This window comes from Formica exsecta, unplaced genomic scaffold, assembly GCF_003651465.1.
Source record: "Formica exsecta isolate Colony F162 unplaced genomic scaffold, ASM365146v1 scaffold417, whole genome shotgun sequence".
In the NCBI taxonomy this organism is placed as follows: domain Eukaryota; kingdom Metazoa; phylum Arthropoda; class Insecta; order Hymenoptera; family Formicidae; genus Formica; species Formica exsecta.
In genome coordinates this window covers 4,151-15,235 of record NW_021851411.1, presented here as the reverse complement: position 1 = coordinate 15,235, position 11,085 = coordinate 4,151, and the positions used below count along the sequence as shown (strand labels likewise).

The 11,085-nt window shown below is 32.1% G+C and overlaps 2 protein-coding genes across 4 annotated transcripts; one reads left to right on the top strand and one right to left on the bottom strand.

The window, feature by feature from the left end:
* Positions 1–561: 561 nt before the first annotated feature.
* Positions 562–3,162, bottom strand: LOC115240131. Of its 3 annotated transcripts, XR_003884741.1 has the most exons (6): positions 2,665–3,162; positions 2,395–2,579; positions 1,623–1,868; positions 1,422–1,452; positions 1,115–1,264; positions 562–997 (listed from the first exon to the last, which is right to left on the bottom strand). XR_003884741.1 is itself a non-coding variant. In XM_029815103.1 (4 exons), the coding sequence occupies exons 2-4, from the start codon at positions 1,677–1,679 to the stop codon at positions 987–989; spliced, it is 366 nt and encodes a 121-aa protein (XP_029670963.1). In that variant the 5' UTR covers positions 1,680–1,868; positions 2,395–2,649; the 3' UTR covers positions 562–986. The 3 variants fall into 3 exon arrangements, 1 of the variants encoding a protein (XP_029670963.1); XR_003884740.1 differs by having other exon boundaries at positions 562–1,264; XM_029815103.1 differs by lacking the exon at positions 2,665–3,162 and having other exon boundaries at positions 562–1,264; positions 2,395–2,649.
* A 1,729-nt stretch (positions 3,163–4,891) lies between these two features.
* On the top strand, positions 4,892–11,063 carry LOC115240130 (the record flags this gene model as incomplete). Its single annotated transcript, XM_029815102.1, has 8 exons — positions 4,892–4,912; positions 6,382–6,407; positions 9,049–9,101; positions 9,176–9,325; positions 9,482–9,769; positions 9,865–9,915; positions 10,067–10,257; positions 10,382–11,063. Coding segments are annotated over 8 exons (954 nt in total), but the record flags the coding sequence as incomplete, so codon positions are not given.
* Between the last annotated feature and the right edge of the window lie 22 nt (positions 11,064–11,085).

Genomic DNA, 11,085 nt, shown 5'->3' with positions numbered 1-11,085 from the left:
AATCTCGATCGAGTGCGCCCGGCGGTTCCCCGAGAGAGCTTATATACAACCGTTCTTTTGCTGCTTCTAGAATATTCGACGTGTTTGTCTCAAAAAGATCGCGCCGGTTGTTGTTTGCGATGATTCGGAAAATTAGCACTTGTTATTCGCATTTGTTATTAATTTCGGCTCTCTCGGGTGACCGCTGCGTGGCCCGCTTTGAACGGCACGAGCAATGCCACGGGCCTGGCGCGATTTGCTGAGCGCCGCTGTCTACGCGTGATCTGATTCGCGGCGAGCCGTGCGCCGCGCGAAATGGCCGCGAACGCGCCAATTTTCGAGCGCTCCCTTTGGAGACGCTCAATCTCAAACAATAGAGAAGAAGCAGGAGTCTAAAAATATGATTGCAAACCAGTTAGAAAAATTTACGGCTGCATTAGAAACAAAAAACGAATTAGCTAAAAAAAAACGACATATTAGAAAGAAGAAATGAATTATTGTACATGTTATTACAATCTAAGAATAATACTTCGTCTAAATAAAAATCAATAGAACAATTAAAACTTTTGTACTTTTATTTATTAATTAATTGGTAGATTGATACAAAAAAAATTTATTACATCAAGTTCTTTACAAACTGAACCAAAAAAAATGAAACAAGACAAAACCAGAAAAAAAAACTGAAAAAAAAACAAAATGAAACTGAATAAAACGATTTCAGATTTTTTAAATATTGTGCATTACAATACTTGAAACCTGTTCGCGATTTCTTGTCTTTTCATTCGCTTATTGTCATCTTGAAATTCATCATTATTATCACTTTCATCGCTGCCATGATTCTCATGCTCAATATTTTCGTTAATATTTAAATTTTCTCTCATTTCGATTTCATTATATAATATAAGAAAATTGTGAAGAGTGCATGCAGCTGCAATAATATGATTTGCCATTTCAGTACTTTGCACATCAAGATACTTCAGTCTTCGCCACTTCCCTTTCAGCAATCCTTATGCACGCTCTATTATCGATCGTATCGAGAAAAGTCTAGTATTAAACGTAGACTGATCTGGGGTTAAATTTCCATTGTCTCGAAATGGAGTCATTACATTTTGAAGCAATGGATATGCAGAATCACCTTTAATATATTGTTGAGGAGGTAAAAGTGGATTTGCTTGATCTGTCAGTCCGGCGTAAATAACGCTACTCCGAAAAACTGTTGCATCATAAGCACGTCCAGGCCGACCGATGAGGCAGTCGATGAACTTCCCCGTATGATCACAAACACCTGTAAAAAAATATAATCATTGCAAAAATTGCCTATAAAAAAATATTTAAATTCTATCTTGCAAAATAATAGAGTGAAATTCTTTGCGATTATAATAATCATTTGCATTCCTGGGCGGCTGTTTAATTGGAATATGACAGCCGTCAACGGCTCCTACCTGGAAATCCTCTTGATCGAATTCGAAAAACCTGAAATTGACAATTGAATTTTAAAAATATTGAAGTATTTATCAGTTGATGGATACGAAATGATATTATTAGATCAAACGAAATTTAAAAAAAATGAAAGCCTGAAACAATTAAAATTTGTAAGAAGTATTCAAAATACTATGTAAACTGGAAAACACAAAATAACATACCCTTTCACTTTCTTCACATTCCGCATTATTTGGCCATCTTATAAAATGTGGCATCATTCTTTTTAGTGCCCAAACCACCTCTTTAAAAGTTTTTCAAACTATATCTTTGGAAAGGCCAAATCTATCTGCAACAGATCGAAAACTTTCTGGCGTGGCTATAATCCATAATGTTAAAAATAGTTTCTTCGATAATGGTATATCATTCTCTCTCTGTCTAATTAAAGGTCTCACTATATTTTCCAATTCCTGAAAATAATAAAATTAATTATAAAGAATATTGGATAGTATATACAGGGTGGTCCTCGTAACGGTCGCTACGATTTTTAAGGCACTTACAATAATCTGACATAAAAAAGTCATAAACAGAAATTTATCAGTTTCTAACCGGCAACAAATTGCAAGAATAAAAATTGACCAAACATTTTTTTTCCATAAAAAAGCAAGGTCACCTTCAATTTTTTAAACGGAACTGCCTACTTTTTATTGCATATTCTTGTAGCTTATCTCGAGAGCTTTTCAAAACACTATAATAAAGTATTTTTTCATTAAGTACTTTTTGAGTTATTTTATATTTTAATCTGACATATTTTGATATAAAAAATAAAATATCTCGTAAAATATTTACAATTTGTTGCCGGTTAGAAACTGATAAATTTCTGTTTATGACTTTTTTATGTCAGATTATTGTAAGTGCCTTAAAAATTGTGGCGACCGTTACGAGGACCACCCTGTATATGGTTAATATACATAATAGATATAAATCAATATTTACAATGTATGTTCCTCAATGCATTCTAAAATGCGAATGAAATTGGTTATCGTTATAACGTGGTATTACTTCTTCAAAATAATTTAAATTTACAATTTCATCATTCTGCCTTTCAGGATAAAAAATTTCACGAAATATTTCACCTGCATTTTCCAGGGCATTCAGAACCTCAGGGTCGTTTTCTTGTTCTAAAAAATGGATAAGATCATCAAATTTTATATTTTTTTAGAGATTGCCACAATTATTGTTAAAAAATTATCTATTTTTCTTTACCTCGCAGTTCATGTAAAATGAGTCCTAGAACTTCTTCCTCTTCATTATCTTCATCTGATGAATCTTCATCGAACAATATTTCATTTATAAGCCAATTTTCAATATTTTCCATTATCCAAATTGTTTAAAATAATTAGCAAACGCGACTGTTAGCAATTACATACAATTTGGAGGCTATGTACAATAACGCTAATTGAGTATAGCGCGACATTTGTAGCGTTATACTTAGTTTTACTAACTTTACCGCTACAATTGTAGCGAAAAAGCTGTAGCGCTACGGTAGCGGTGTCTTACCAAAACGCACTCAATATTTTTACTATTCCAATGATGTATGTTCATTTTTTTAAGTTAACTATTTATGTTGTAACCGTAATTTCCTTTTTAATTATTTAAACAATAATTATTTATTCGGCGGGCGGTTTTCGGTGCCTACGGCACACCTTCGGCGCGTATCTCGAATATCGGTCCCTGTATCCCGTAAAATTCGATATATCACCAAAATAACCGAGTTGGGCGCCAGGTACGGCGGCCGTCCTGCGATCCTTGCGATCCTTGTTGTCATCACGGCCGTGTTGGTGGGTTCATCGCCCCGGAGTTCCCAAGATTTTGGGAACTTAAAGGTGTGGGCTTACGGCTGCGCCCGATCGGCTCTCTTTCCTATCTGGTGGGATAGGTTCCGGATTGAGAGTCCGCTCGCCGCTCCGTCCTTGGGACTCCCTCGCTTCGTCCGCTCGATCTCGTGCCAACAACCAACTCGCGGGCTCATCTCGAGCTTACATTTGCGATAACTATTACTAACCAAAAGTCAGATCCCGTCGATCTGACGATTGGGCCGCTCTCTCCCTAAATAGAGAAGACGCAGGAAAAACGCCGAAAAACCGCCCGAAAAACCGCCCCCGATCGGGTCATTCGATCCTTGTGATGGACGTCCCAAAAACGTCACGTCACAATGTATAGTAATATTGTTCGAAGTAAAATAAACATGCATTTTATCATAAATAATAATTTGTTTATTTCGTCTGCTCATTACTTTTTAAAATGAATTTTCTTCGTCAACCTGTCAAACACTACCCATAAATATATGAAATATGAAAGAAGAATGTTCCTATTATTGATAAAGTATCCCATAATTACAATTCGTTATTGTTTTTATTTATTATTAACGTGATTTGCTTATATTATTATAGTCTTTATGATATAAACATCATCTTTACATCAAATTATATTTATAATAGAGATTATATGAATATTAAAAAAAAAAACAAATCGTTTTAATATTGTATTTATTGTGATTTTATCAATTTTTCATCGAATTTATTTTACATTAGTTCAATTCATTCACAAACATTTTATAATTTAACTTGACATGCTAGCAGAAAGCTACATTCCGTCAACTTATTTGGCGCATGCGCTCTAACCTATGTACAAGTTTTGTACATAAAAGTTGGGTACATCTCACAGCAGGAGTTCGCAGTCTAGTATATTATATAGAAGTCTGTGCAGCAAACCAATATGTAACTGTTATATAACCTAGGGAGCACATGAAAAGAACAATGTTATATTTCACGGTTATATAGACGAGATGTAAGTGTTATATAACCTTGAAAGCATTTTAGGAGAACAAAGTTATATTTCTTCGTTATGTATATAACTCATGATAGTTCTGTAAAAATGTAATATATCACACACATAACTCGAGATATATAACATAAATATAACAACTGTAATCTTTTTGCAATATAACGAATGTTACATATAGAATATATTATTACAGATATGCAATTATTGTAATATATTTGCGATGTAACTTTAGTAACACGCGATTAATTTTTTTCGCGCATGCGCGGCAAATGCTAAACTAAAATAGCTAAATGCTACTATAATTATATCAGCATCATTGTCTCCATTGTCTTCCAGTCTGGATTGTGTGGATCTCTTGTGTGCATTTGTCAGATTGTTAAAAGATGCAGAGAAAAGCGCTTATAGTTAGAAATTTTGGCAGGTAAGTTAAATTTATTCAGATTCTTTTAAATCGATATCGTTTAAACTTTTATATCTCATTTTAGGTTATTGCGTATTTAGTTGTTGCATATGCCTCACAGAAGAACAAACTTATCCTGTTAAAAGATGTGAAAATACTCTCAATTGGCAGTTTGACTTCAAAATTTTGTAGTGAAAAGTATTAAATTTGCTTAACTCTGTTTCGTAAAAGCAATGCGACAGTTAAATTCGACCGAAAACAAAATATGTAAGTTCAAACAATATTGCTAAGGAATATTATTCGTTGACAAAGTTCGATCAACTGTGCATGTTATATCTTATTTAACGATATGATGCTTTTATTAGTTGCTGAACAGCAGTTAACATAAATAAGCCTATACATTTAATACACAGATCATACTCAAGTAAAACGTGCATCAATATATAACCAAACAGCTGAACTTTTCTTGTAAAAGCAATGCAATAGCTAAATTCGATGACCAGTAACAGAATAAGTAAATTAAAATATTTAATATATTGATAAGAAAAGTTAGTTTTTGCTAACTGGTTCAGTTTAGGTAAAACACCCTGTCAGCAAGAAATTACTTTCTTTATTGATATATCATTTGTCACATTTTGTTAACAGTTATCGAATTTAGATTGCATAGCTTTTATGAGACAGAATTCAGCTTTTTAGAGTTGTGTTGATACAAACATTATTTGAAAATGATCTCCTTCTTATATGAAATTAAGGATTTACATTAACAGTTGTTCCAATTTTCTAAAATTGTCAATGTTTTCATTTATCTATAACTTTTTGAATATTTTGCATTTGCATATTTGGATATTATATAGTGGTAAAAAGTATTATTCGCTGACAAAGTTCGATCAACTGTGCATGTCACATTTTATTTAACGATATGATGCTTTTATTAGTTGCTGAACAGCAGTTAACATAAATAAGCCTATACATTTAATACATAGATCATATTCAAGTAAACCGTGCATCAATATATAACCAAACAGCTGAACTTTCCTTGTAAAAGCAATGCGATAGCTAAATTCGATGACCAGTAACAGAATAAGCAGTAAATTAAAATAATATATTGATAAGAAAAGTTAGTTTTTGCTAACTGGTTCAGTTTAGGTAAAACACCCTGTCAGCAAGAAATTACTTTCTTTATTTATATATCATTTATCACATTTTGTTAACAGTTATCGAATTTAGATTGTATAGCTTTTATGAGACAGAATTCAGTTTTTTAGAGTTGTGTTGATACAAATATTATTTGAAAATGATTCCTTTCTTATATGAAATTAAGGATTTACATTAACAGCTGTTCCAATTTTCTAAAATTGTCGACGTTTTCATTTATCTATAACTTTTTGAATATTTTGCATTTGCATATTTGGATATTATATAGTGGTAAAAAGTATGTGTGTCATCTTGCCTGGTATATTAATTTAAAAAACTTGTCAATTAATTAATATTTACATTACATTTTTTTCATATTTTTCAAGCTTATTTTTAATGTTCTATCCACACAACACACACACAATATAGTATTTTACACTATGTTATTAGAATACTTCCCAAATCATTTTGACATATGTTTGATGAACAAATATTGTAATGTATTTTAAAAACTTGTGATTTCACGAACATAACATATTTATGCATGTTGTCATTTATATAATGGGCACAAATAATATTATTTTGTTTATAATATATTTCAGAGTGTTCTTCCGTATAATATCGATAAGTACGTCATATATATTATTCTGCTTATTGTTTCAGAAATAGTTTGATTTATAAATAATTATGTCACGTAAAGATTTCTCTGATTTATCCCAGCGCCAAAAACGAAGAATTGTATTACGCGAATGTAATGTATTAAACGTTTTTGGCCCCCAAAGTATTAAAAAAACGTGCACAGAGAAAATAGATAGTGCAATAACTATTAATAACTGTAATTCAGAAAATGACAATGCAAGCATTAATAATTGTAATTCGGATATAAGTTCTAATTTTAATGAAAGTGAATCAGATGCTACTGGCACTAATATCCACAGTTTATCATCAGAAGACATTTTAAATATTGAAAATTCTTTGCATGATGATTTAAGATCTTGGGTAACGAAACACAATATTAGTCAGAATGCCGTAAATGATATATTACGAATTTTATTAAAAAATAATTTAAGTGTTCCAGTCGATTGTAGAACATTAATGAAAACACCACGCAATACTTTATCACAAATAATAAAAATGAATGACGGAAAATATATTCACTTTGGATTTGGAGAAGGTTTGAAGCATTCGATTAAAATACATTATCAAACATCATTGTATCCAGCAGAGTTGAAAATAAATATTAATATCGATGGTTTACCTATTTCAAAAAGTTCAGATAGTCAATTTTGGCCGATCTTCGGTGCTATAGTTGCAAATTTTTACACCAAACCATTCGTTATAGGCATTTATCATGGTAATACGAAACCAAAAGATGTCGATGTTTTTTTTAAAACCGTTTGTAGAAGAAGCAAAACCCATTCTTGATACCGGTTTGAATATTAATGAAATAATTATTCGTATTAAATTAAATGCTATAATATGTGATGCTCCAGCAAAATCATTCATTTGTGGTATTAAAGGTCACACAGGTTATTTCAGCTGCACTAAGTGTATACAAGAAGGTGAATTTATTCACAATAAAGTCGTATTTTTAGAACAAAATTCAACTTTGAGGACGGATCATTCATTTCGAAGTAGACAGCATGAAGAACATCACGCTGAAAAATATTTAACTAAACCAACTATTATAGAAACTTTAGACATTGGAATGGTTTCGGATGTGCCATTAGATTGTATGCACCTTATTTTTCTTGGTGTTAATAAAACAATGCTTCGATTTTGGATTAAAGGTGCGATAAATATACGATGGACTGCTGCTTTATTAGATAAAGCCCAACAACTTAATAGCAAATTGAAAATGTTTATACCCATAGAATTTGCTCGTCGTCCAAGGGATTTGCTAGATCTAGATCGTTGGAAAGCGACCGAACATAAGCTTTTTGCACTGTATACAGGAATAATTATAACGAAAAACGTGCTACCTAAAAAACTATACATACATTTTATCTGTCTGTGCGTTGCTGTAAGAATTGTATCAGATAAACAATATAAACATTTGCTTGATTACGCACAATCTCTTTTGGAATACTTTGTTCGAAAATTCCGCGAGTATTACGGAGATCAATACTTATCACATAATGTGCATAATTTATTACATATATGTGATGATGTTAAACGGTTTGGAACAATTGATTCTTATTCTGCTTTTAAATTTAAAAATTATTTCCATACAATAAAAAAATCATTAAAAGTTGGTGGCAAACCTCTAGAATAAATAGCTAACAGAATTATAGAAAAGAGAAATATTGAGAAAAGCTTTTAAAATCCTTCAAAAAATTATCCGATAATTCATTATAATAAAGGACCGTGACTTCCTTCTCTTTAGTCACGTATCTTACTTTTATTTTATTAATAATCTTTTATTACTTTACTCTTTCTTAATTATTTTTCTTTGATCTCATTTCTAATTTTAATGCATTGCTTTACTCAGCTCTTTCTTAATCTTTTCTGTTTTACTTTATTGTTTTATCTTTTAATATATTGAGAAATTGATCGGGTTAAGACATGTTGTATTCTTTCAAATACTACAATTGCTACAGTGAATGATATTTATTTAAAGAATAATATTATACACTTTAAAGTAAAACAACATCTCTCTATTAAACCATTCTTTACTTTTCCGTGTGATTCAACGCTGATAGGAATTTATAAGTTATCTGGTAGTGAGACAGATTTATCATATGCAACTGTTACAGCTGACCAAATTTCACGTAAATGTTTAAAAGCAGATGATGTTATGTCTTCTGATGATAATTCAAGTATAGTTATTAGCTTATTGCATTAAGTCCAAAAAAATAGTAAATAGAACGTTCTATATTCGTCTATGTTCGTTGATTACATTAATATAATAGATTTGTTATTATACACTGCGCGTCAACGATTCGTTCCCTGAGGTAAGGAGGATACATATAAGTACATCAATGGGTCATGGGTATACTTCTATGTACCCCCCTTACCTCAGGGAACGAATCTTTGACGCGCAATGTACTATGCTCTTTGTGTAGTTTATTATACATATCATTATATATATATATGCGACTGTCTTGAAGATATACACACTGCGTCGAAATGAGTTTTCCGTATGCAGTTGTACAATTTCCAAAAGAAGGGACGTACTCCGAAATTCCGACTTCGTGGCTTACAAAAGATTGTACTCAATGTAGATGGCCAACAACTAAAAATGCTTCTTTCTTTCTTAAAAAAAACAGTCCACCAGAAGCAGACTGGTTACTTTTCGATGTAAAAGTAGAATGCTACTGTGGTAAGCATGCGTAAAAGTGACAATTATTCCAAATATGAATTATGCAATATTAATATAGTATTTTATATTTACAGACACTTTTGAAAAGGCACGGAAAAAAGCAGAAGATGCTAATTACGCAACTTCTTGTGATGAAACCAGAGGACGTGGGAAAAGAGTCGTACACGAAAAACAGTTCGATGATACATATGAGATTTGCGATGACAGTGCGGATGACGATTGCGGTAACTGAATTTTATTACATTATATTTCTATTTCTTGCACTAGAAACCAAAGTTTTCCTTTCAAAAATTGTATTTTTTATTTATTCTAATGTTATATCAACAATTTAGTATGAAACCAACTATTTACGCTTTACTAACTTTTATTACATTTTACAGATTCACCTCCGCAGTTATGTAGGACTGCACACAAGAAGTTAAAAATAGATAAAGATCGAGATTCATCCGGAAAAAAATCTTTGTGTAATAAACAATTCTCGCATGAAAAGCAGTCCTCGTGTGAAAAAGTCTCACAAATTGCCGCCGAAAAAAGCTTCTCTACGCCAAATCGTTCATTGTACGATACTACATCACAAACACGAAAAGTTGATTCATTACAAGCGGATGAGCTTAATAATGATATTAATGAACCATTGGCATATGAACTCAAGGAAATTAATGTACAAAGTAAGAGTTCAAAATTATCTTATTTTCAATGTTATCTTTGATAAATTAGTATGTAACATAAAATGTCTATAATTGATACGATAACTTTTTTTTAGATCTAGATTTTATTCCAATTTCCCAATTAGCTACAATTGGCAACATTGATGGTAAAAACCTTATTTTACATTTACTATTATTGTGTCATTATATACGTTATAAATACACGATGCCTTAATTTACTGTATCCTGCTATATCCTGATCATGAAGCAATATAGAAAGAGAAAATTTATACGTTGTTTCAATTTATTCTGTTTCAGAAAAGCTGATTCCAATTTGTGTGGAAATATTAAAGTATGTAAAAAGCATTGACAAAAGGCTGAAAACTTTGGGAAGAGACATTATTAATACGGAAGAGCTTAATATGAATATATTTGATGACATACTTCCGATCAATTCTATACAGAACCTTAAAAAGTTTGAGGAAAATGTTGAAACAAAAACGAATTTTGTAAGTTAATTTTTGTATATCAATAATATTTATCATAAGAGTAGTAATACGTTGAATTACATTTCATTTATTATTTATCTAATTACGTAGAAATGAATGTATAGTGTCGTAAATTGCTTTCAAGGTCGAATTTATGAACAAAATTGGAGGAAAAGGCGGCAAAAATTTGGTGCAACGGTGTATGAGCCGTTTATTTACAAATGAATTCGGCATATCTTGTTCTTGGTGTGGTCGCGGAAATAATTATCGCATGTGCAATTTGAAATGCATCCGCATCCTAAAAGATGAGCTATTTTAACATGTTGCATATTTTTATTCTTTGCCTAAATTGGTAAGGATTTTAGTAGATAGTGGGCACTATGGGGCGTCAAAACAAACCCCCACTCCTCAGCCACTGGCGCCGACCCCCTGCTGTGACTGTCTGGGGCCCTCCCCCCTAAAGGTGTCTGTGGAAAAAAAGAGTGGAGGGGACTCGTGGACGTCTACGAGACAATTTTCCCTTTAAATTTTTCCTTTTAAATTTTCTAAATTTTAAAAAAATTTTTTACCCTTTAAATTTTTCCTTTAAAATTTTTTTATTTGTTTATTTTTTCCGGTCGCGTGAACATGCTTGGGCTCGAACCTGGGTCCTCCACCTCTCCAAACAGGGTCCTAGTATGCTGGGCTAGCTGAAAACTTATTAGAATAGAAGTTAAACGTAGTATTCGTGGAGAGTAGTCCGCCGATAAGATAGGGGTCCTGACGGTCCGATTGGTTCTCCCCATAGTGCCCAGTCCTCCGATTGGTTCCGTCGGTTCCGTCGATTTAAAGTGGCATGGAAAAACGAGC